The sequence below is a fragment of the Pseudophryne corroboree genome, chromosome 11 (genome assembly GCF_028390025.1).
Source record: "Pseudophryne corroboree isolate aPseCor3 chromosome 11, aPseCor3.hap2, whole genome shotgun sequence".
NCBI lineage: Eukaryota > Metazoa > Chordata > Amphibia > Anura > Myobatrachidae > Pseudophryne > Pseudophryne corroboree.
The window spans coordinates 41,208,437-41,235,782 of record NC_086454.1 but is presented as its reverse complement, the minus strand read 5'-3'; the positions used below and the strand labels follow the sequence as shown (position 1 = coordinate 41,235,782).

Genomic DNA, 27,346 nt, shown 5'->3' with positions numbered 1-27,346 from the left:
CCTGGAAGGTGTGTAATATGGTAATGTCTTTCTCCGTCCCATATGTTCTCCCCGATGATGCATATTTCATATGCGGGAGAAAGGCGTACAAGTGGCTTGCCCCAAACTCGGAAGGATTGTGTTATATTGGAAAAGTATTGCCTGAAGTAATGACTGTAACACATGACAAAATGAAAGACATACACCGTGGTGCCCAAGCTCCTTATACTCACACTCATTATGAGCACCTCGTTAAAAGACAACTGTCAGAAAGGTTAGAGCATCCGGCCTCTGATCTGATCCATGAATCCACCGGGATTCAGGTTCTGGTGGCGTTAGATTTCACTCGCACCGCTCGAGGAGTGATGAATTATAGATACATTTCCGCACTCGCCAATTTGTTAGATAATATCACTGAAATGTATGATGACACGTTTAGATACACTGGAAGAGAACTTCAGGCTTATAAAACAGAACTGGTACAGCATAGAATGGTTCTTAATTACCTCACAGCAGTGACAGGCGGATATTGTGTTACATTGGCAACACAGTACGGCGTGAAGTGTTGCACGTATATCACAAATAGCACCGAGGATCCGGTAGAGGTCATAGACCAAAAGATGGACGATATTCTCCAATTAAAGTGGGAATTTCGCCGAAAACACAATCTCACTCTTGCTGCTGTAGGTAATGAGCTGACTGGTTGGGTGTCATGGTTGAACCCGCGAAATTGGTTCTCCGGTTTGGGAGACTGGGCTCAAGGAGTCATAATGGATGTTGGGAAGTTTCTACTATGTATCTTAGGTGTCGTTATATCGATTGGATTGATATTTAGATGCGGGCAGGCTTTAATGAGGTGCAAACAAAGTACCAGAGTGATGAGTTTGAGGAGTGAGGAAACTGTAATTAACCTGGATTTGATTTACGACCCAACGATAGAAACAATGATGTGATGAAAATGCGATTTCTACGGTCCGTTTCTTTCACCTGTTTTTCTGGTTTTTCTCCAAGATAACAAGACCCCCTTGGACGAGGAAGTTGATGAGACGCTATACAGACAACGGATGGACCAAAGAAGGAGTTTTGACCACTTGAGATATGGACATTTGATGAACTTTGCCATGGATCCCCAGTTTCCCTAGAATTCTTAAAATTACGCTAGCCCAACATTTTTTGTAAATCTAATGGCATTGACAAAGCTTATTGCTCACGCCTAATGAGCAAAACAGCGCAAAGAAGACGACTTTCAACTGATACCGAACAAAACTTCAACCGACAGATGTACATTAACCTGACATAGAATACCACCGCATTTACCGTAATTATGTCTTTTCTTCATTTCTACAACCCTCAGGTAATGACACACATAGTATAGGGAACAGATATCAGCAATCACATATTCCCCCATTCATGTATCATCAACTAAAATGTGCTCCCCATTTTGTTCAAAATCCGAAAAGAGCTCGGTAAAGTTTGACAGCCCATCCACAGACCCGTACCACGGGATAAGAAGGAATTCAAATGTATACTTCGCAATACCTCGAAGCTTGATTTACAACACGTACGGCACGATGATACATGACCCCCCAAACATGGACTCATACACACATGCTTCTGCTATCACACTAGGTCATACCCTCTTCACACCTACTCCTCTCTCCTCCCTCACCCAACCATGGAAATGAATTAACCCCTGACATATATTTTTCTCCTTTTGAAATGTTTTAGAAGGTGGCAGTTATTATTGACTGCCAAAGGGTGGACTGTCAAAGTCAGAAAAATATCTCTATACACACTGCCATATTTGCACCTCACACTGGTCCGCGCTGCGCATGCGTGCGCTCTCCCGTGAAGGCGCATACCCGCTGTTGCGTGCACCCGCTGGTGCACGGTATGCGTATTTACGGTAAAGTTTGTGTAGTCGTAGCGTGCGACTCAATCGTTACACATTTTCACAAATAATGTATTTTATAGATCATGGTCCCTTTGATAGATTCTGAAAGTTTGGTTAATATAGAATGTTTATGAACAGAGGAATCCCTCTTTGTTTGATACGAAGGGTCAGATAGGAGTAATACAGTGGTGTTTAGTATCCATCGGAAGAATATTTAATTAGAAATATTCCGGTGTTGGTTTGAAGCAGATCAATCGCTCGTGCGAATAGTTATGGACATAAGAAGTTTATGAATATTTACTTTATTTGCACTTTATTACCCATGCGGCGGGAAACCCAGTTTCCCTCCCACCTGAGCAGTTGGAAATAGTCACAGCCCACCTGTATGAATCAACCTATGACCTTTTGTTATAATGCGAAGCCGAATTCCTGTGTCCAATGAACAATGAGATTGTAGGGACCATTGAATTGTATTGTGTGTGGGGCATAAATAGCAGGCCGACCATATCCAACTTCACTCTCTTCAACGGTTCTCATTGCTGATAATCGGGAGCTGGATATCGAGGCGCATGCGATCGTTCCCCTTGTGCGTAAGTTCTCTCCGTAATCATATTGTCTTACTGTGAGCCATTTCTCTCTCTCCCTCTCTTCTCTTTCTCTCGTATTTTTCCTTGATTAGACTTAATTGTATTGTATTGTATTTCCCTGTGTAGTTATCTGGTTAGTTGGTTTATGTTATATTGTAGTGTATGCTTTGTACTGTGATTCTTTTTGCAAGTATAATAGTCATAATACATATAATAGGTTTCGGACCCTAAGCCCAGGTATCTGTGTATTCTTTATAGTGTTAAGTATTCCCTGAGCATCGGTGACGCTCAAGCAGCTTTGTAGTTAATCAGGTTACACAAGGTTGCACTTACACTTTGGCCCTCATTCCGAGTTGATCGGTCGCAAGGCGAATTTAGCAGAGTTACACACGCTAAGCCGCCGCCTACTGGGAGTGAATCTTAGCTTCTTAAAATTGCGACCGATGTATTCGCAATATTGCGATTACTAACTACTTAGCAGTTTCAGTGTAGCTCCAGACTTACTCTGCCTGTGCGATCATTTCAGTGCTTGTCGTTCCTGGTTGACGTCACAAACACACCCAGCGTTCGCCCAGGCACTCCCACCGTTTCCCCGGCCACTCCTGCGTTTTTTCCGGAAACGGTAGCGTTTTCAGCCACACGCCCCTGAAACGCCATGTTTCCGCCCAGTAACACCCATTTCCTGTCAATCACATTACGATCGCCGGAGCGAAGAAAAAGCCGTGAGTAAAAATACTTTCATCATAGTAAAGTTACTTGGCGCAGTCGCAGTGCGAACATTGCGCATGCGTACTAAGCGGATTTTCACTGCGTTGCGATGAAAAATACCGAGCGAACAACTCGGAATGAGGGCCTTTGTCTCTACATTAAGGTTTGCTGTGTATTTCATTACTAAAGGTATAGATATAAAGGTTTAACGTTGTGAGCGTCTGCATCGCTGGTGATCTCCTCGTGGTCCCGAGCGCCGCTACGCTATAGCGAATCATTACGATAAGTCAACAGCCAATAGTCTGCCTGCCTGCGATCACTTGGCCGTGAGTGAACGTGACGCCTGAGTGTCTCGATCACGGCTAAGCGATCGATACGCAACTTGCGTACCCTTACGGTACTTCTTACGTAGATAGCGTACAGTGTTCTTAGACCTCATAAAGGGTTATATACACGATAAATATTCAGCTTTATCAAGTGACAGCCGGGAGACATAGGTACAGTGACAGCCGGGAGACTCATAGGTACAGTGACAGCCGGGATACTCACAGGTACAGTGACAGCCGGGATACTCACAGGTACAGTGACAGCCTGGAGACTCACAGGTACAGTGACAGCCGGGAGACTCACAGGTACAGTGACAGCCGGGAGACTCACAGGTACAGTGACAGCCGGGAGACTCATAGGCACAGTGACAGCCGGGATACTCACAGGTACAGTGACAGCCGGGATACTCACAGGTACAGTGACAGCCGGGAAACTCACAGGTACAGTGACAGCCGGGAGACTCACAGGTACAGTGACAGCCGGGAGACTCACAGGTACAGTGACATCCGGGAGACTCACAGGTACAGTGACAGCCGGGAGACATAGGTACAGTGACAGCCGGGAGACTCATAGGTACAGTGACAGCCGGGATACTCACAGGTACAGTGACAGCCGGGATACTCACAGGTACAGTGACAGCCTGGAGACTCACAGGTACAGTGACAGCCGGGAGACTCACAGGTACAGTGACAGCCGGGAGACTCATAGGCACAGTGACAGCCGGGAGACTCACAGGTACAGTGACAGCCGGGAGACTCACAGGTACAGTGACATCCGGGAGACTCACAGGTACAGTGACAGGCAGGGATACTCACAGGTACAGTGACAGCCAGGAGGCTCACAGGTACAGTGACAGCCGGGAGACACAGGTACAGTGACAGCCGGGAGACACAGGTACAGTGACAGCCGGGAGACACAGGTACAGTGACAGCCAGTAGGCTCACAGGTACAGTGACAGCCGGGAGACTCACAGGTACAGTGACAGCCAGTAGGCTCACAGGTACAGTGACAGCCGGGAGACTCACAGGTACAGTGACAGCCGGGAGACTCACAGGTACAGTGACAGCCGGGAGACTCACAGGTACAGTGACAGCCGGGAGACTCACAGGTACAGTGACAGCCGGGAGACTCACAGGTACAGTGACAGCCGGGAGACTCACAGGTACAGTGACAGCCGGGAGACACAGGTACAGTGACAGCCGGGAGACACAGGTACAGTGACAGCCAGTAGGCTCACAGGTACAGTGACAGCCGGGAGACTCACAGGTACAGTGAAAGCCGGGAGACTCACAGGTACAGTGACAGCCGGGAGACTCACAGGTACAGTGACAGCCGGGAGGCTCACAGGTACAGTGACAGCCGGGAGACACAGGTACAGTGACAGCCGGGAGACACAGGCACAGTGACAGCCAGTAGGCTCACAGGTACAGTGACAGCCGGGAGACTCACATGTACAGTGACAGACAGGAGACTCACAGGTACAGTGACAGCCGGGAGGCTCACAGGTACAGTGACAGCCGGGAGGCTCACAGGTATAGTGACAGCCGGGAGACACAGGTACAGTGACAGCCGGGAGACATAGGTACAGTGACAGCCGGGAGACTCATAGGTACAGTGACAGCCGGGATACTCACAGGTACAGTGACAGCCGGGATACTCACAGGTACAGTGACAGCCTGGAGACTCACAGGTACAGTGACAGCCGGGAGACTCACAGGCACAGTGACAGCCGGGAGACTCACAGGCACAGTGACAGCCGGGAGACTCACAGGTACAGTGACAGCCGGGAGACTCACAGGTGCAGTGACAGCCAGTAGGCTCACAGGTACAGTGACAGCCGGGAGACTCACAGGTACAGTGACAGTCGGGAGACTCACAGGTACAGTGACAGCCGGGAGACTCACAGGTACAGTGACAGCCGGGAGACTCACAGGTACAGTGACAGCCGGGAGACTCACAGGTACAGTGACAGCCGGGAGACACAGGTACAGTGACAGCCAGTAGGCTCACAGGTACAGTGACAGCCGGGAGACTCACAGGTACAGTGAAAGCCGGGAGACTCACAGGTACAGTGACAGACGGGAGACTCACAGGTACAGTGACAGCCAGTAGGCTCACAGGTACAGTGACAGCCGGGAGACACAGGTACAGTGACAGCCGGGAGACACAGGTACAGTGACAGCCAGTAGGCTCACAGGTACAGTGACAGCCGGGAGACTCACATGTACAGTGACAGACGGGAGACTCACAGGTACAGTGACAGCCGGGAGGCTCACAGGTACAGTGACAGCCGGGAGGCTCACAGGTATAGTGACAGCCGGGAGACACAGGTACAGTGACAGCCGGGAGACACAGGTACAGTGACAGCCGGGAGACATAGGTACAGTGACAGCCGGGAGACTCATAGGTACAGTGACAGCCGGGATACTCACAGGTACAGTGACAGCCGGGATACTCACAGGTACAGTGACAGCCTGGAGACTCACAGGTACAGTGACAGCCGGGAGACTCACAGGTACAGTGACAGCCGGGAGACTCACAGGCACAGTGACAGCCGGGATACTCACAGGTACAGTGACAGCCGGGAGACTCACAGGTACAGTGACAGCCGGGAGACTCACAGGTACAGTGACAGCCGGGAGACTCACAGGTACAGTGACAGCCGGGAGACTCACAGGTACAGTGACAGGCAGGGATACTCACAGGTACAGTGACAGCCAGGAGGCTCACAGGTACAGTGACAGCCGGGAGACACAGGTACAGTGACAGCCGGGAGACACAGGTACAGTGACAGCCAGTAGGCTCACAGGTACAGTGACAGCCGGGAGACTCACAGGTACAGTGACAGCCAGTAGGCTCACAGGTACAGTGACAGCCGGGAGACTCACAGGTACAGTGACAGCCGGGAGACTCACAGGTACAGTGACAGCCGGGAGACTCACAGGTACAGTGACAGCCGGGAGACACAGGTACAGTGACAGCCAGTAGGCTCACAGGTACAGTGACAGCCGGGAGACTCACAGGTACAGTGAAAGCCGGGAGACTCACATGTACAGGGACAGACGGGAGACTCACAGGTACAGTGACAGCCGGGAGGCTCACAGGTATAATGACAGCCGGGAGACTCACATGTACAGTGACAGCCGGGAGACATAGGTACAGTGACAGGCAGGGATACTCACAGGTACAGTGACAGCCAGGAGGCTCACAGGTACAGTGACAGCCGGGAGACACAGGTACAGTGACAGCCGGGAGACACAGGTACAGTGACAGCCAGTAGGCTCACAGGTACAGTGACAGCCGGGAGACTCACAGGTACAGTGACAGCCGGGATACTCACAGGTACAGTGACAGCCGGGAGACTCACAGGTACAGTGACAGCTGGGAGACTCACAGGTACAGTGACAGGCAGGGATACTCACAGGTACAGTGACAGCCAGGAGGCTCACAGGTACAGTGACAGCCGGGAGACATAGGTACAGTGACAGCCGGGAGACACAGGTACAGTGACAGCCAGTAGGCTCACAGGTACAGTGACAGCCGGGAGACTCACAGGTACAGTGACAGCCAGTAGGCTCACAGGTACAGTGACAGCCGGGAGACTCACAGGTACAGTGACAGCCGGGAGACTCACAGGTACAGTGACAGCCGGGAGACTCACAGGTACAGTGACAGCCGGGAGACACAGGTACAGTGACAGCCAGTAGGCTCACAGGTACAGTGACAGCCGGGAGACACAGGTACAGTGACAGCCGGGAGACACACAGGTACAGTGACAGCCGGGAGACACACAGGTACAGTGACAGCCGAGAGACACACAGGTACAGTGACAGGTGGGAGGCTGGTTGAAAGTGGAGTGTTATACTGCACAGACTGCATGTTATTCCCCCAGGGTGGCTTCATTCCCTGTACCAAGATGGCTGCCGGTCTAAGTACTGCACATGCGTGTCCCATCGCGTATATGTAAAAGCACCACAGTGCTCGGGTGAGACCTGCCATTATAAGCTGTTACAAACGTTTCCAGAGAGTCCTGCACTGCTACCCCCAAGATGCATACACTCACTAGCTAGAGAGCTGTATGACACCCTGCTCATCTCAAGCTCCACTAAATGACCAGAGTGTATATCAGCGAGTACGGCTGGTTAAGTAATGGGCTGTTCTAGTTGTAAAGCATCCACTGTTGTGTACATCCTCAAGCCTGTACATGCATATTTCCAACAAGGCTCAGAGGGTGTAGTGACAGCCAAGAGGCTCAAAGGTACAGTGACAGCCTGGGGGAGAAAGAGAGACAGAGAGAGAAAGGGAGGGATAGAAAGAGAAGGAAAAGAGAGAGAAAAGAAGGAAGAGCAAGAGAGACAAAGAGATAAGAACTGGAGCAAACACTGTGTAACTTTCGCAGTCTCTTGTTCATTATAATTATTACTATCTTCCTGTAAATGATATGATTGTTTTCTCCAGATTATCTCTAGAAGGGACATTACAGTGAATGTGATAGATATGGGGAATTGTAATGTCCAAATAACACTGGAAGTGCCTCCAGAGTATAACACTGAGACTTGTGTGTCCCCAGAAAGAAGACTCTGCATCGTTTGCAGAACGAGGAGATGAAGCTCAGGGAGCAGGAAATGAGGAACATTGATGTGATGAAGGCCAAGCTCGCTGTACAAGAGGAGCGCAGTGAACACCACCAGACCATGGCCGCCGAGGACAAGAAGAGAGAACAGCGCAGGATGGATCACCTGAGGAAGGTCCGCGAGAAGATCGACCAGAAGGAATATCAGAAGTGTGCAGCCAATGAGCAGAGAGAGATGAATCATATGGTGGGTGCACCCGGAAGGGTGGGGAGCTGGGGAAGGTCTTGTTCCATGGAAAAGTCATTTTTTAGAACTCTGAAATTTGGGGGCCACCTCTGGGGGCTAGAGATTGACTGAAGGAAACTTATTTCAGACTCAAAAGAGAAACGGATAAGATGGAGCTGGGGAATTATTTTCCATGCTCCTGTGGGTCGGCTTTATCCTTGACCCCTGCCCTCAGCTTTATTCCACACATCCAGTGCCTCGTGATGTCATGTCGCTCGCCTCATCAGCACATTGCCAGAATAAGTCTCTTTCTCACTCAGGATGCTACTGAACCTCTTTTCCATTCTAACTTTATTTCCAGCTCTGCCTACTACTACTGCAACATCCTGCTATCTGGTCTTCTCCTTGCCCGTCTATCTCCACTGCAATCAGTCATTATGCTGCGGCAAGCCTCCCCTTCTCCTGCTTCTCTGCAGCCACTGCACCACTCTGCAAATCAGTACGCTAACTCCTAATAATATCCAGAACCCAATCGAATCTTCTCAACTCATAGTCCTTACCAACATCATTTATCTCTGACCTCATTGCAAGATGCTCTCCTGCTCTCCTCTTAGATCTGAATCTCTGATAACCACCTCTCACTCTCTCATCAAGACTCCTGCCACTCCTCACACATGGACCTCTCTCCCCGCCTGACAAGACTTTCTACAACTCTGTCAAACCTACAACTTCTCTATAACGTATCCTACCCCCTGGTACCGATAGTTGGTTCTACTCCTTCTGATGCTTTAACAGCTAAAGACCCATGTCCACTTGCCCACTAGCTCCTATTAGCTCAGCATCACCCTTTAAATCTAGACTGTCAGCTCACAGGACAAGGGCCCTCTCTACACTTTGTCTCATGCTTGCACAATCTCTATAAAGCTCATAGGTTATTGTTTTTACGCAGGATATTTTCTGAATGATTTATTATAACAACTATTTAATGGCACCTAATAGGCCTGCATTAGGCCCTGGGAGCGGTTACTGTGCCTCCAGACTAAAGAATAAATGCAGATGCTGAGCGGATTACGGTGAGCCCGGTTCCAGTAATTGGTTTCTCCTTTGGTCACAGGCTGCGCAGAGGAGGAGGGTACAGAACCACTACAAAGAGGTGGCAGAGAAAGTCTTCCAGGCCGAACTGCAGGAAATGCAGCGCAGCAACCCTAGAGTGTCATATATGGAGGCGTAACACCCTCACCAACGACGGAGATTATACAAGGAGGCGTTATATTCACCCCAGGGTGGAGATTCTATATGGAGAAACTGATGGCAGAGACTATACATGGAGGCGTAATACACTGGGGTGGAGATGCTTTGTGGATGGGGGAAAAAATCATACCTGGGCTGACATTATACAATATCATTTTCTGAGAGTCCGTGATTATAACATGAATATATTAAATGAGTTTAAGGCTTGTTTACATACATAAGAAAAAAAATCTTAAATTGCTTTATGTATAAAATTATTTATTTTCACAATGTATTAATCAGTAAACAGTGTCTGTGCAGTTCCCTGTGGAGCCTGCAGGTGGTGCTGGTGTAACAGTATGATTCTGTCTGTGGTACAGGGCATGCATGGCACCCTTATAGAAAACAAAAGTTACTACGATCTGTATGTTGGGAAATTATAGCAAAAACGGCACTTAGTAGGTACAAACCACCCCAGAGCACATGGTAATATTACTATGGCCATAAGAAAACATTTAAACATACGACCAGTTTCCATGTGGTATAAACTATGGAACCAGGGGGTAAAGAACTTTCAAAATGTCAGTCACTTAAAAGGCAAAGCCAGGTTGGGAGATTTGCTGTGATCTTGCCGATGCCCCATGGTGATAGAAACATTAATAGGGATCAGTGATCTCCATTACTGAGCATGTACTACATGATGTCACTACATGGTGGCAGTATGTAACTCAGCAAAGGGTGGGACAGCATTACAGAATTGCACACATTGGTGGGCTGAGCCGGGGGCAGGGTGCCATGTTCTCCAGGCCGCTCTGTCGCCAAGTGTCCAGGGCCACACTCACCAGACGTCAAAGGCCCTTGGTGGTCCATTGTTTCACGCGGCTATAGCCGTGGTTGCTATCTGATGGTGACTGTCGGAGCAGCTGCTGTCACGTGATGCATTTCTCACGCTGGGGCAGATGTATTACACCTGGAGAAGGGATAAAGAAGTGATAAAGCAGTGATAAGTGCAAGGGGATAATGCACTAGCCAGTCATTACGGATTTGAAAAATATTAGGAGCTGACTGGCTGGTGCGTTATCACCTTGCACTTTGCACATTCCGTGCAAAAATATGGCCAGCATGGTTGGAGTTATGGTCAGCATTACTGCTTTACAGCACTTAGGTCTTCGGCTTAATTCCCACCACAGCTGTGTGTGGAGTTATTACGTTTTCCCTGGGTTTCCACCAAAACATACGGGTAAGTTAAATTAACCCTAGTGTGTCTGTGTGTTCGTGTGGTAGGAAATATAGATTATAAAGTGCACTTGCTGATGCGATCTGCTATGGAATATGTGTGCGCTATATAAATAACTATTAATAGTAGCTGCAGGTGTATTCAGCGCCCTCTACTGTATAAACAAGAAATAAATCTCCCTGCTCAGCCCATTATTGAGAAAGGAGGACACGGTCTGTTGCTGCAACAATAAATGATTATACTAAGGTACGAGAAAATAAACAGCTCATTGAAATAAAATATAACATCTTTATTATAAATAATTGAAAAGAACAACATTTAGAAGACAGCACCTGGGAAAGGCCTGTGATACCAGCGTGATCTCTGCTGCCCTGCAGCATATATTACAGTCTGAGTACTCATCACTCGGGCCTAGAAGTACTTATTACACTGTATTACTTTTTCTGTGCACCATAATAGTTCCCCAACACATCCTGCAACCCAGACACTCACCACGTCCCAGCAAAAGAGCCCCCGGAAGATTATAAATGCTCTGTACTCCGTAATATAGAATACACTGGCAACATTATCTCGAGAATACAGGAAGGATATGAACATAAAGTGCATTTAAGAAATAATCATACAAACATTACTGTCTATTGCATAGGTAGAAAATGGGTTAAATACATGATAATTGCGTATAATACAAGACCGATGTGGGGCCCTGACAGGTTTAATCACAGTATGTGAACAGGTTGCACCCAAGATTTGGCTACAAACAAAATAATCATTCTATAACTATTGAGCCTATTACATATTCTAGTGCACAGAGTCCCAAAGTAAGGTGCACTGGATATAAGACACCCCGGTAACAGGTAGTGATGTCACATACGACTCGTCACCAATTCGGTTGAAGAAATGGCCTATCCATTGAACGTTAAATCCACGCTCTGTCCGGGAGTGATGTTCACCACATGAGTCTGCTTCTGCCCATTACTGGAACCTCCAGAGATACTGTACGTTCCTGGAGCCACCTCAATGTAGACATCGCAGGGGCCGTACTGTGGGGAAGCGGCCACTGAGCTCTGCATTGTGCAGACACGGGGATCCCACTAAATGTAAAGGAAACAACATCAGCTCATCCAGTGCCAGGATATCCTCTACGCTGTCGCTCTGACATGGAAATATGGCATACAGCTCAATTACCAACAGAGCAGCCTCCACACTATCTTATAATGTATATACTGTACAAGCCTGGGTCTGTACAAGGGTACAACGCTACTTGTGTGGGTTTGCATAAGACGACACATTCATGCACCCATTGCAAACAGACACAACGTGGCCAAGGGTGGAATATGTATTACACCTTTAGAAACCAGCCAGGTCTTCATTTCATTTTCACACCTAAAATACAGAGAATCTGCCATTTCCCATATTAAGGAGAAGGAAAAGGGTTACGTAGTAACACTGGCTTGTCAGTTACCTGTCTAAGTACATTGGTGGTCATTCAGAGTTGATCGCTAGCTGCATTCGTTCGCTGTGCAGCGATGAGGCAAAAAAATGGCACTTCTGCACATACGCATGCGGCGCAATCCGCACGCGCGCCGTACTATTACAACGAACTATGTAGTTTCACACAAGGTCTAGCGAAGCTTTTCAGTCGCACTGCTGGCCGCAGAGTGATTGACATGAAGTGGGTGTTTCTGGGTGTCAACTGACCGATTTCAGGGAGTGTTCGAAAAAACGCAGGCATGCCAGGAAAAACGCAGGCGTGGCTGGGCGAACGCAGGGCGTGTTTGTGACATCAAAACAGGAACTAAACAGTCTGAAGTCATCGCAAGCGCTGTGTAGGTTTTGAGCTACTCTGAAACTGCACAAAAAAAACTTAGTAGCCGCTCTGCGATCCTTTCATTCGCACTTCTGCTAAGCTAAAATACACTCCCAGTGGGAGGCGGCATAGCGTTTGCACGGCTGCTAAAAACTGCTAGCGAGTGATCAACTCGGAATGACCACCATTGTCTGCACTGACCAGGTTACCTCTCTGAATAAGCAGTGAGCAGGGAGACCGTTACCTACATGAAACATTTATTTAAACTTTTTGGTATAAACCTGTAAGGCAGGAAATGCAGAATAAAACCTATTTCCTGCTCACCGAGCGTGAATCTGTTTTTAGTGCGACTGGCTGAGATTTTCTACAGTGAAACCTTAGAGCGTGCTGTTTGGCGTGTCCATCAATCTCTCGCAGCGGTAAACAGCTGTGATACCTCTAAAGGAGGGGAAAATAACAACAAGAGAATCAGAAACATCATCCTATACCATATTATATGAACACGCCATATAATATACACATCGCTGGCTCTATACATATATGCTGTTTTGGACGTATGACAGAACACAGTTACATGGAAGACAAAATTTGCTTTCATCTTCCCAGAATTCATAGGGTAAGGCTTAATCTTCACGGTTTGGTTTTGTGGCACAATGATGGTTATTACAGTAAGTTTAATTAATGAGAAAACCTGTTACAGGGTGAGTATCCCATATCCAAATATTCCGAAATACGGAAAATTCCGAAATACGGGCTTTTTTGAGTGAGAGTGAGATAGTGAAACCTTTGTTTTTTGATGGCTCAATGTACACAAACTTTGTTTAATACACAAAGTTATTAATAATATTGTATTAAATGACCTTCAGGCTGTGTGTATAAGGTGTATATGAAACATAAATGAATTGTGTGAATGTAGACACTTTGTTTAATGCACAAAGTAATAAAAAATATTGGCTAAAATGACCTTCAGGCTGTGTGTATAAGGTGTATATATAACATAAATGTATTCTGTGCTTAGACTTAGGTCCCATCACCTTGATATCTCATTATGGTATCTAATTATTCCAAAATACGGAAAAATCCCATATCCAAAATACCTCTGGTCCCAAGCATTTTGGATAAGGGATACTCAACCTGTATAAGAAGCCATGATTACTGCATTATTTATAGCAGGGACTAATGCCATACAGACCATGGCACAGTGGTTAGCACTGCGGAGTCACAGAGTTAGGGCCCTGTGATCAACTCCAATCAAGGTACTATTTGTGTGGACTACAACTCCATTCCTAGTATATGGACGTGCCATAAGGATTATTGTCTGGTATAACTGAAGTGACCCTAGTGTGTACGGTACGGAAACTAGATTGTAAGCTCCAGCAGAGACGGATGAGAATGAATATTAACAATACACCAGAAATCAGCCTTCTTTTACTGCCCTCTGCTGATCAGTTCTTGTACTACTATGCAGTGGAGGAAGAGTGTCCAAATAGGATGCTTCTGGGAAACATGCATCCCAAGCAGGCACGTCCTTTAAATCCCTTTTGTGTAAGGTAGACTAGGAGACGCTAGGTTGTGATGATGTAACGGAATGGAGTCTCTTTTTGGTTTCAACATTTTGCCTAGTGTTGTCTTGGCTGCTGTCAGTCAAGGCTATAAAAGTCCTATTTTGGGTGTGGCTCACAAGCCATCTGGATGTTACTAATACCTCATTTATACTGATATCGGGGGTCGCAGCCGGGAGCCCGACACGGGTGCTATCCGGCTGCGACCCGCGTCAGCCCCCTTTCCCACTGCAGTCAGCAGCCCGGCATATAGCCAATTCGGTGACGTTGCCGGTGACGCGGCGCTTGGAGATCACATGATCTCCCAGCGCCGCCCATACATTCACTGTAAACGGGAAGCCTGGTCGATGCGACCCGACTACCGTTTACACTGCACAGTTTTCCGATTTGAACCCGTGTTCAACATTGCCAACTACCCAAGTTGGAATACCGTGTCACTCGACCCGGATTATTCCAACTCTGCCCTTTTACACCGCGCAGTGCGTTCATCTGCAATAACCCGTGTTATATGCTGGCGATATAAAAGGGGTATAAGAGGTGAGGTGAGTGTATATTTACTAACATCTATTGGTGTTTTAATCATATATGCTAGTGTAGGGCTTGCAAAGATGGAATATGTTTGTTAGGTCGACCCTATTTATGTCAACACTTATTAGGCACTAGGTTGACACCTTGAAAAGGTCGACATAGAAAAAGGTTGACACAAGTTTTTTCCTGGGATGCGGTTTTCTTCAAAAAGTGACCGGGAACCCCAATTAGTGCACCGTGTCCCCTCGCATGGCTCACTGTGCCATAGTTACTATTCCCAATTGTAGACCACGTGGATCGTAAAGTATGAAAAAGCTCAAACTTATTTTATTTAAATGTGAAAAACTCACGTTGACCTTTTTATGTGTCGACCTTTGTCATGTCGACCTTTTGCAGGTGTCCAATAGTGGTCAACCTATTGACTGTCGACATAAGGACGTATCCCGAAAAGATTGGTGATCCCTTGAAGCTGGACTGTACAATTGTACATACAAAGTATGTACAAAGACCCGGTGCTTTTATTTGCTCAATACACACAGATCTGCAGGAGAGGCGTTATCTCTGACAATAGTCCTACAGAACGGGGCCTCAGGCAACGGTATCCGGTCTCTAAGTCGACAGTAACTAGGTCGACCACTATTGGTCGACAGTAACTAGGTCGACAAGGTTTCTAGGTCGACAGGGTCTCTAGCTCGACATGTCAAAAGGTCAACATGAGTTTTTCACAATTTTTTTCTTTTTTTTAACCTTTTCATACTTAACGATCCACGTGGACTACAATTGGAACGGTAATCTGTGCCGAGCGAAGCGGTAGTGGAGCGAGGCACCTTGCCCAAAGCATGGCAAGCGAAGCGAGCCACGCGAGGGGACACGGTATACTAATTGGGGTTCCCGGTCACTGTATGAAGAAAACAACACCAAAAAAACTCATGTCGACCTTTTGACCTGTCGACCTAAAGACCCTGTCGGCCAATAGTGGTCGACCTAGACACTGTCAATCTAGTTACTATCTACCTTCAATACCACACCCCAGGCAACGTACAGTGTATAACAGAAGAGAGAAAGTGCAAGGCATCATGTGACTGTCACCGTGTAATTACCTCGCACTGCTCGGTGGTACGGCACATGAAGTGCGACAGCGTACAAAATGCTTCTTCCAAGATCATGTTCCGCTCTTCCTCCTGCACAAAGTGACGCACAACATGGGCAATACTCTTACTACTACTGTATATGGGACTGTATATATATATATATATATATATATATATATATATATATATATATATATATATCAAAACAAATATTTTGAAAGTCATTTATTTCAAAGTCACTAATAAATGTAAAAAAAAAAAAAAAAGAAAGAAAGAAAGAAAAACTAAACTGACTTTAGAGCAATTTTATCCAAGAAAAGGTAAGTTACCAAGACCCCAGTGTGCACTCTCCGTACATAGGCCCTCATTCAGCTTTAGTAGCTTGCGCAGACGGACGTAAATAGTCCTTTTGCGGTTTTCGGACTGTAACAACTGAAGATGAATGAGGGCCATAATACGTTGTGTAATGTTTCACTCTGAGAACGATACACTATTATATTCTGCAGTCTGCGCTACAGCATCAGTCCCTGAGAGGTGGCAGTAGCAGCAAAGGGGGAAACACATCACCAACCTCGGGGGTCTTCTTCCCATGCTGTGCCCCTAGTGGCAGCCCCTCATTCTCGTATGAAGACCACCAGCCCATGTCCCTGCGCCGTGCTCGCTCCAGCACTTCTCGCCCCAACTGAGATGTTCTTCTCAGGGAGTCCTCCATCCGCCCTACAGAGACAGGAAGAGACATCAGCACAGATACCTATCAAAATAACGACACCGGATCGTGACCGCTGAGAATGTTGACAGCTATGCCAGGGCTATTCCCACTCGTGGGTGTCCACGACACCCATAGAGTGGGAATAAAACCTGTGGCGAGCGCAGCCGCCGGGATTCCATACCCAACCCTGGAATAATGCCGGGAACACAGCCCAGTACACACCATACATGTCACATGTACAACACATCACTGAGACACGTCCTACAGAGACAGGACAACACATCAGCTTCCAATACCCGGGAACACAGCCCAGTACACACCATACATGTCACATGTACAACACATCACTGAGACACGTCCTACAGAGACAGGAAGACACACCAGCTTCCAATACCCGGGATCACAGCCCGTAACACACCATACATGTCACATGTACAACACATCACTGAGACACGTCCTACAGAGACAGGAAGACACATCAGCTTCGAATACCCGGGATCACAGCCCAGTACACACCATACATGTCACATGTACAACACATCACTGAGACACGTCCTACAGAGACAGGAAGACACATCAGCTTCCAATACCCGGGATCACAGCCCAGTACACACCATACATGTCACATGTACAACACATCACTGAGACACGTCCTACAGAGACAGGACAACACATCAGCTTTCAATACCCGGGAACACAGCCCAGTACACACCATACATGTCACATGTACAACACATCACTGAGACACGTCCTACAGAGACAGGACAACACATCAGCTTTCAATACCCGGGAACACAGCCCAGTACACACCATACATGTCACATGTACAACACATCACTGAGACACGTCCTACAGAGACAGGACAACACATCAGCTTCCAATACCCGGGAACACAGCCCAGTACACACCATACATGTCACATGTACAACACATCACTGAGACACGTCCTACAGAGACAGGAAGACACACCAGCTTCCAATACCCGGGATCACAGCCCGTAACACACCATACATGTCACATGTACAACACATCACTGAGACACGTCCTACAGAGACAGGAAGACACATCAGCTTCCAATACCCGGGATCACAGCCCAGTACACACCATACATGTCACATGTACAACACATCACTGAGACACGTCCTACAGAGACAGGAAGACACACCAGCTTCCAATACCCGGGATCACAGCCCAGTACACACCATACATGTCACATGTACAACACATCACTGAGACACGTCCTACAGAGACAGGACGACACATCAGCTTCCAATACCCGGGAACACAGCCCAGTACACACAATACATGTCACATGTACAACACATCACTGAGACAAGTCCTACAGAGACAGGACGACACATCAGCTTCCAATACCCGGGATCACAGCCCAGTACACACCATACATGTCACATGTACAACACATCACTGAGACACGTCCTACAGAGACAGGACGACACATCAGCTTCCAATACCCAGGAACACAGCCCAGTACACACCATACATGTCACATGTACAACACATCACTGAGACACGTCCTACAGAGACAGGACAACACATCAGCTTCCAATACCCGGGAACACAGCCCAGTACACACCATACATGTCACATGTACAACACATCACTGAGACACGTCCTACAGAGACAGGACGACACATCAGCTTCCAATACCCGGGATCACAGCCCAGTACACACCATACATGTCACATGTACAACACATCACTGAGACACGTCCTACAGAGACAGGAAGACACATCAGCTTCCAATACCCGGGAACACAGCCCAGGACACACCATACATGTCACATGTACAACACATCACTGAGACACGTCCTACAGAGACAGGACGACACATCAGCTTCCAATACCCGGGATCACAGCCCAGTACACACCATACATGTCACATGTACAACACATCACTGAGACACGTCCTACAGAGACAGGAAGACACATCAGCTTCCAATACCCGGGAACACAGCCCAGTACACACCATACATGTCACATGTACAACACATCACTGAGACACGTCCTACAGAGACAGGACGACACATCAGCTTCCAATACCCGGGATCACAGCCCAGTACACACCATACATGTCACATGTACAACACATCACTGAGACACGTCCTACAGAGACAGGATGACACATCAGCTTCCAATACCCGGGATCACAGCCCAGTACACACCATACATGTCACATGTACAACACATCACTGAGACACGTCCTACAGAGACAGGACGACACATCAGCTTCCAATACCCGGGATCACAGCCCGTAACACACCATACATGTCACATGTACAACACATCACTGAGACACGTCCTACAGAGACAGGAAGACACATCAGCTTCCAATACCCGGGATCACAGCCCAGTACACACCATACATGTCACATGTACAACACATCACTGAGACACATCCTACAGAGACAGGAAGACACATCAGCTTCCAATACCCGGGATCACAGCCCAGTACACACCATACATGTCACATGTACAACACATCACTGAGACACGTCCTACAGAGACAGGAAGACACATCAGCTTCCAATACCCGGGAACACAGCCCAGTACACACCATACATGTCACATGTACAACACATCACTGAGACACGTCCGACAGAGACAGGACGACACATCAGCTTCCAATACCCGGGAACACAGCCCAGGACACACCATACATGTCACATGTACAACACATCACTGAGACACGTCCGACAGAGACAGGAAGACACACCAGCTTCCAATACCCGGGATCACAGCCCAGTACACACCATACATGTCACATGTACAACACATCACTGAGACACGTCCTACAGAGACAGGACGACACATCAGCTTCCAATACCCGGGAACACAGCCCAGGACACACCATACATGTCACATGTACAACACATCACTGAGACACGTCCTACAGAGACAGGACGACACATCAGCTTCCAATACCCGGGATCACAGCCCAGTACACACCATACATGTCACATGTACAACACATCACTGAGACACGTCCTACAGAGACAGGACGACACATCAGCTTCCAATACCCGGGATCACAGCCCGTAACACACCATACATGTCACATGTACAACACATCACTGAGACACGTCCTACAGAGACAGGAAGACACATCAGCTTCCAATACCCAGGAACACAGCCCAGTACACACCATACATGTCACATGTACAACACATCACTGAGACACTGAATGTCACACAGACATGCCACACAAACATCACTGAGACATAGTAACACATAACACATATCATACACACATCAGAAACATGGGAAGCTGTAAGGCATGCCTCTAAGGCAGGGGTGGCCAAACAGTCGATCGCGATCCGCCGCCCAGCCACCCAAAGCCGCGCCTCTCCTGCCTGCCGCTCTGCCTCCTCAGTCTGGTCTGCGGCAGTGACGGCCGAGTGTATAGCTCAAATCAGGTGCCGGTTCGTTAGCCAATGAGAGCTCGCGGACCGGCGCCTGATTTGAGCTATACACGCTGCCGTCACCGCCGGAGATTAGACTGAGAAGCAGGGCGGCAGGCAGGAGAAGCGCGCGCTGCGCTCTCCACACAGTAACGGTGAGCTCTTCTATGGGGGCATATCTGGCATTGTGGGCACATGGCTCAGTGGGGGCATATCTGGCACTGTGGGGTCATATGTGGCACTGAGGGCATATCTGGCTCTGCGGGCACATGGCACTGTGGGGGCATATCTGGCACTGTGGGGGCATATCTGTAATCTGGCGCTGTGGTGGCATATCTGACACTGTGGGCACATGGCACTGTGGGGGCATATCTGGCACTGTGGGGGCATATCTAATCTGGCGCTGTGGTGGCATATCTGACACTGTGGGCACATGGCACTGTGGGGGCATATCTGTATCTGGCACTGTGGGGGCATATCTGGCACTGTGGGGGCATATCTGTATCTGGCACTGTGGGCACATGGCACTGTGGGGGCATATCTGTATCTGGCACTGTGGGGGCATATCTGGCACTGTGGGCACATGGCACTGTGAGGGCATATCTGGCTCTGTGGGCACATGGCACTGTGGGGGCATATCTGGCACTGTGGGGGCATATCTGTAATCTGGCACTGTGGGGGCATATCTGGCACTGTGGGCACATGGCACTGTGGGGGCATATCTGTATCTGGCACTGTGGGGGCATATCTGGCACTGTGGGCACATGGCACTGTGGGGGCATATCTGTATCTGGCACTGTGGGGGCATATCTGGCACTGTGGGCACATGGCACTGTGGGGGCATATCTATAATCTGACGCTGTGGGAGCATATCTGGCACTGTGGGCACATGGCACTGTGGGGGCATATCTGTATCTGGCACTGTGGGGGCATATCTGGGACTGTGGGGGCATATCTGGCACTGTGGGCACATGGCACTGTGGGGGCATATCTGGCACTGTGGGGGCATATCTGGCACTGTGGGGGCATATCTGGCATTGTGGGCACATGGCGCTGTGGGGGCATATCTGGCACTGTGGGCACATGGCACTGTGGGGGCATATCTATCTGGCACTGTGGGGGCATATCTGGCACTGTGGGGGCATATCTGGCACTGTGGGCACATGGCACTGTGAGGGCATATCTGGCACTGTGGGCACATGGCACTGTGGGGCATATCTGGCACTGTGGGGGCATATCTGGCACTGTGGGGGCATATCTGGCACTGTGGGGGCATATCTGTAATCTGGCACTGTGGGGGCATATGTGTATCTGGCACTGTAGGGGCATATCTGGCACTGTGGGCACATGGCACTGTGGGGGCATGAGTATCTGGCACTGTGGGGGCATATCTGGCACTGTGGGCACATGGCACTGTGGGGGCATATCTGTATCTGGCACTGTGGGGGCATATCTGGCACTGTGGGCACATGGCACTGTGGGGGCATGTGTATCTGGCACTGTGGGGGCATATGTGTTTGAGGTTTTTACCTGTGGGGGCCAATGTGTTATTTCGTGTGAGGCAGTCATTACACTCTGTGCAGCAAGGCTACGTCCCTTTTTTTAGTTATACCACGCCCACTTTTAGTTATACCACGCCCACTTTTTGTTATGCCACGCCCCTCCTAGGTAGATCACAAAAGTTTTTTAGCTTTCACAGTAGATCACCGACTCCAAAAGTCTGGCCGCCCTTGCTCTAAGGCATGGTAATGTGTAGCACACATGTCTAAAATGGGTCTACTACGATATCCCCCCTGTTAGGATCCCAGCGTCCAGTATACCGGCACCGGGATCCTGACCGCCGGAATGCCGGCAGTGGGGCGAGTGCTAAAGAGCCCCTTGCGAGCTAGCTGCGCTCGCCAAGCTGCGGGCACGGTGGCGCGTTATGCTATTTATTCTCCCTCCAGGGGTGTCGTGGACACCCCAAGAAGGAGAATAGTTGTCAGGATCCTGGCGCCGGAATGCTGAGCGCCGAGATCCCGACAGCCAGGATATCGAATGCTTCCCATCTGAAATATACCAGAGAGTAACATACATGACATACACACATCACAGACACTGTAACATACACATACCACTGAGAAACAGTAACATGGAATATACAATGACACTGAAACAGGTAACATATGCATCAAAAGAGGAAGAAGAGGAAGCGCTGTACATGAAAATAGGATTTTAATTACCTACTGGTAAATCCTTTTCTCGTAGTCTGTAGGGGATACTGGGAATCCATTTAGTACTATGGGGTGCAGAGGGGTCCACTTGGAGCCATGGGCACTATAGAAGTTTGATAACGTGTTCTGGTTCCTCCCTCTATGCCCCTCCTACCAGACTCGGTCTAGGAAACTATGGCCGAGGAGACGGACATACTTTGAGAGAAGGATAGATAAGGAAAGTGGTGAGATTTCAAACCAGCACAACCAGAACAAGAGGAAAGCCATGCTAACCAAACTTGAAAACCGGAACAGCAACAGCTGAACCAAACAGTAGTTAAACAAGTAACCTTGCAGGAAGAACAAAGCACCGGGCAGGCGCCCAGCGTCCCCTACGGACTACGAGAAAAGGATTTACCGGTAGGTAATTAAAATACTATTTTCTCTTACATCCTAGGGGATACTGGGAATCCATTTAGTACCATGGAGAAGTACCAAAGCTCCCAAACCGGGTGGGAGAGTGCTGAGGTTCCTGCAGAACTGAACGTCCTCAGAGGCCAAGGTATCGAACTTGTAAAACTTTGTAAACGTGTTCAAACCTGACCAAGTAGCTGCTCGGCAGAGCTGTAATGCAGAGACACCCCGGGCAGCCGCCCAAGAGGAACCCACCGACCTAGTAGAGTGGGCTTGTACAGATTTTGGAATCTGCAAGCCTGCCGTGGAATAAGAATGCTAGATAGTGAGCCTGATCCAGCGAGCAATTGACTGCTTTGAAGCAGGACACCCAATCTTGTTGGCATCATATAAAACGAACAGCGAGTTCGATTTCCTGGTACGAGCAGTTCGCTTTACATATACCTTCAAAGCCCTTACAACATCCAAGGACTTTGAAGTAGCAGAGGTGTCAGTAACAACCGGGACCACAATTGTCTTGTTGATGTGAAACGCTGACACCACCTTAGGAAGGAATTGCTGACGAGACCCGAGTTTAGCCTGGTCCTCATGGAAAATCAAGTAGGGGCTCCTGTGAGACAACGCCCCCCTCTCCGACACGCGCCTTGCCGAAGCCAAGGCCAACACCGTGACGGTCTTCCACGTAAGATACTTTACGTTTACCTCCTATAACAGTTCACACCAGTCCGATTGGAGGAAAGTTAGAACCAAATTGAGATCGATCCCAAGGTGCCGTTGGAGGTACAAAGGGAGGTTGGATGTGAAGAACACCTTTCAAGAATGTCTGAACCTCAGGGAGAGAAGCCAATTGTTTCTGAAAGAAAATAGACAGGCCGAAATCTGAACTTTTATGGAGCATAGGCGTAGGCCCGCGTCAACTCCCGACTGCAGAAAAAGCAGGAAACGTCCCAGATGAAATTTCACCGTAGAATATTGTCTGCTCTCACACCAAGAGACATATTTCCTCCAGATACGATGGTAATGCTTTGACGTTACCCCCTTCCTGGCTTGGATCATAGTCGGGATAACCTTGTAAGCAATCCCTCTCCTGGCTAGAATCAGCCGTTCAACTTCCATGCCGTCAAACGTAGCCGTGGTAAGTCTTGATAGACGAACGGGCCCTGTTGCAGAAGATCCTCTAGAAGAGGCAGAGGCCACGGATCTTCAATTAGCATCTCGAGAAGATCCACATACCAGGCCTTTTGTAGCCAGTCCGGAGCAATGAGAATTGCTTGAACTCTTTCCCTTTTAATTCTTTTGAGAACTCTTGGGATCAGAGGAATGGGAGGAAACACGTACACCAGCTGGTAGACCCACAGAGTTGTCAGGGCATTGACCGCTACAGCTTGTGGGTCCCTCGACCTGGAACACCTCCGGGTGGAGGCCCCATTCCCCTGGGTGTAGGTCGTGTCCGCTGAGGAAGTCTGCTTCACAGTTGTCTACTCCCGGAATAAAAATCGACGACAATGCCACGGCATGTTTTTCCACCCAGAGGAGTATTCTTGACACCTCTGACATTGCGGCCCTGCATTTCGTTCCGCCCTGTCGGTTGATGTAAGACACCGCTGTCACATTATCTGACTGAACTTTAATGGCCTGATTCTGAAGAAAAGATGAGGCCTTCAGAAGGGCATTGTAGATAGCCCTGAGGATGTTTATTGGAAGAACGATTTCCTGACTTGACCATCTTCTTTGAAACTGCACGCAGTTGGCGACTGCCCCCAACCTCTGAGGCTTACGTCTGTGGTTATCAGAATCCAATTCTGAATCCCGAACCTTCGACCCTCCACTAGGTGAGAAGTTTGTAGCCACCACAGGAGGGAGATCCTGGCTTTTGGCGACAGATGAATCCGCTGATGCATGTGAAGATGCAATCCGGACCATTTGTCCAACAGATCCAGCTGGAAGGCCCTCAAATGAAACCTTCCGTACTGAATTGCTTCGTAAGAAGCAACCATTTTCCCCTGAAGGCAGATGCACAGATGTACTGAGATTCGGGTCGGCTTCAAGACAGCCCGAACCATCGACTGGATCACCATTGCCTTTTCCAAGGGAAGGAACACTCTCACACTCTGTGTCCAGTATCATTCCCAGGAAATGAAGCTTCCGCATTGGCTCTAGGTGAGAGTTTGATACGTTCAGAATCCAACCATGATCCAGGAGTAATCTGGTCGTGAGACCAATATTCTCCAACAACTGCTCCCTGGATGCAGCCTTTATCAGAAGATTGTCCAGGTAAGGAATTACGTTTACTCCCTATCTGTGGAGTAACATCATCATCTCTGCCATCACTTTGGTGAACACCCTCGGTGCCGTTGAGAGACCAAATGGCAGGGCCTGAAAGTGGTAGTGACAGTACTGCAGTGCAAACCGTAGATAAGCCTGATGAGGCGGCCAGATCAGAATGTGAAGGTACGCATCCTTGACATCCAGAGACGCTAGGAATTACCCCTCTTCCAGACCTGAGATCACCGCTCTCAGAGACTCCATCTTGAACTGGAACACTCGTACATATGGGTTCAATGACTTGAGACTCAGAATCGGTCTTACCGAACCGTCCAGTTTCGGAACTACAAACAAGCTGGAATAGTATCCCTTGTTTTGTAGATGAGGTGGAACTGGAACAATGACATGGGTCTGTAACAGTTTTTAAATGGCTTCTTGTAAGGTTACTCTTGCTTCTTGTGAAACTGGTAAGCCTGATTTGAAGAATCTGTGAGGTGGAAAATCCTGGAACTCCAGCCTGTAGCACTGGGATATAAGGTCTATGACCCAGGGATCCTGGCAAGATCTTGTCCAGGTCTGACTGAAGGATTGTAGCTGGCCTCCCACCTGCCTGTCTCCCAGGCATCGCGGTCCACCGTCATGCAGAAAGATTTGAGGAGGCAGAGACTGAGATCTGTACCTGTAAACCAGCAGTCACTGGTTTGCGTGGTTTACCTCAAGCACCTCTGGCGGCGGTAGAAGAACCTCTGGCCTTGCCCCTACACTTGGCAGTCCGAAAGGACTGTAAATTGGGTCCTGAGTAGGCCTTCCTGGCTGGTGGAGCTGCAGAAGGTAAATAAGTGGACTTACCAGCAGTAGCTCGTGAGATCCACTTGTCGAGTTAATCGCCAAATAAGGCCTCACCTGTGAAAGGCAGGCCTTCCACACCTTTCTTGGAGTTCACGTCAGCAGTCCACTGACGTAGCAATAATCCCCTGTGTGCCGACACTGCCATAGCTGTAGTGCATGCATTAAGCAAACCTATCTTTTTAATGGCTTCCACCATGAAGTTCGCAGAGTCTTGTATGTGTTGCAGGAGTAACACAATTTCCTCTTGAGGTAAGGTGTCTAATGCCCTCAAATAAATTACCAGACCATTTAGCAATGACTCAAGTAATGCACCCACATGCTATAGTGGGTCTCTGGGCCACCCCAGCAGCTGTATACAAAGATTTGAGTGTGGTCTCAATCTTACGATCAGCTGTATCCTTTAGGGAGGCTGCACCAGGAACAGGTAATACTATTTTACGTGAAAGCCTGGAGACTGATGTATCCACTAGAGGTCAAGTTTTTTACATGGAAGGCGGTCACGTTGTTGGCCTTAGCTTCTGCTAGACGTGTGTCCGAGCTGGGGGCTTTATCCTGTAAAAGTCCGTACTTGATCTTCCACGAAGATAGAGCTGAGCTCCGGACACGTCTGCAGTTTCTTCCGAAGGTTGTGTCGGCATTTCATATCAACCAACCTATTGTTGTGCCAGTGGCTACTGACTCCTCAATTACATCAAAGTCCTTGGATGTCGTAAGGGCTCTGAAGATATGTGAAGAGAACTTCTCGTCAAAGAAAGTCGGACTCTCTGTTTGTCCTTTATGATCCCATGAAAATTGGGTGTCCTGCTTCTATGCAGACGATCTCTCGCTGGATCAGGTTCACTATCCAGCATGCTTATTCTACGGCAGGACTGCCGTGTCCAAAATCTGTTAAGGCCCACTCTACTCGTACGGTGGGGTCTTCCAGGGTGGCAGCCCGGGGTGTCTCGGCAGTGCAACTTTGCCAAGCTGCAACTTGGTCTGGGTCGAACACGTTTGCAAAGTTTTACAAGTTCGATACTTTGGCATCTGATGATCTGAAATTCAGTCAATCAGTTCTGCAGGAGCCTCCGCACTCTCCCTCCCTTTCTGGGAGCTTTGGTACATACCCATGGTACTAATGTGGACCCCAGCATCCTCTAGGACGTAAGAGAAAATAGGATTTTGGTACCTACCAGTAAATCCTTTTCTCATAGTCCGTAGAGGATGCTGGGCACCCTGCAAATGTTATTTGGTTCAGTACCACTTCGTTTAGTAGAGTACTGCGTTATTACTGGGTAAGTAATGTTTCAGCAGTTGCTGAATGTACAAGCTACGTTGGCTTGATGTGCCTAGTATGTGTGAGCTGGTATGAATCTCACCACTATCTGTGTATAATCCTTCTCTCAAAGTATGTCGGCTCCTTGGGCACAGTTTCTAGACTGAGTCTGGTAGGAGGGGCATAAAGGGAGGAGCCAGCCCACACTCTCGAACTCTTAAAGTGCCAATGGCTCCTGGTGGACCCGTCTATAACCCATGGTACTAATGTGGACCCCAGCATCCTCTAGGACGTAAGAGAAAAAGGAGTAAGCCCCCTTTTATGGCTGTAGTGCCAGTCTGGGTGCTGTGTACACTACAGTGTACTAAGTCTGGAGACTCAATCCGTCCCGTGTAGAAGGCGTGCGTCTCTGTACCCTTATGCCGCCATAATGGGCGGCCAACCGCCAGACGTGACGCCGGCTTAGTACTCACCACTCTTCATTCTTCTGGCTCT

General features: G+C 48.5%; 2 protein-coding genes across 7 annotated transcripts in view; one reads left to right on the top strand and one right to left on the bottom strand.

Annotated features, from left to right (window-relative positions):
• C11H11orf16 (chromosome 11 C11orf16 homolog) overlaps positions 1–11,042 on the top strand; it is a 39,329-nt gene extending 28,287 nt beyond the window's left edge. For all 3 annotated transcript variants that reach the window (XM_063944055.1, XM_063944057.1, XM_063944056.1), the window contains 2 exons: positions 8,066–8,315; positions 9,409–11,042. In XM_063944055.1, the coding sequence (XP_063800125.1) occupies positions 8,066–8,315; positions 9,409–9,525 (367 nt within the window). In that variant the 3' untranslated portion in view covers positions 9,526–11,042. The remainder of the gene's footprint in view (positions 1–8,065; positions 8,316–9,408) is intronic.
• AKIP1 (A-kinase interacting protein 1) overlaps positions 11,036–27,346 on the bottom strand; it is a 57,707-nt gene continuing 41,396 nt past the window's right edge. For all 4 annotated transcript variants that reach the window (XM_063944061.1, XM_063944059.1, XM_063944058.1 and 1 more), the window contains exons 2-5: positions 16,321–16,466; positions 15,759–15,839; positions 12,893–13,006; positions 11,036–11,852 (exon numbers count right to left, since the gene is read on the bottom strand). In XM_063944061.1, coding sequence (XP_063800131.1) covers positions 11,664–11,852; positions 12,893–13,006; positions 15,759–15,839; positions 16,321–16,461 — 525 coding nt within the window. In that variant the 5' untranslated portion in view covers positions 16,462–16,466 and the 3' untranslated portion in view covers positions 11,036–11,663. The remainder of the gene's footprint in view (positions 11,853–12,892; positions 13,007–15,758; positions 15,840–16,320; positions 16,467–27,346) is intronic.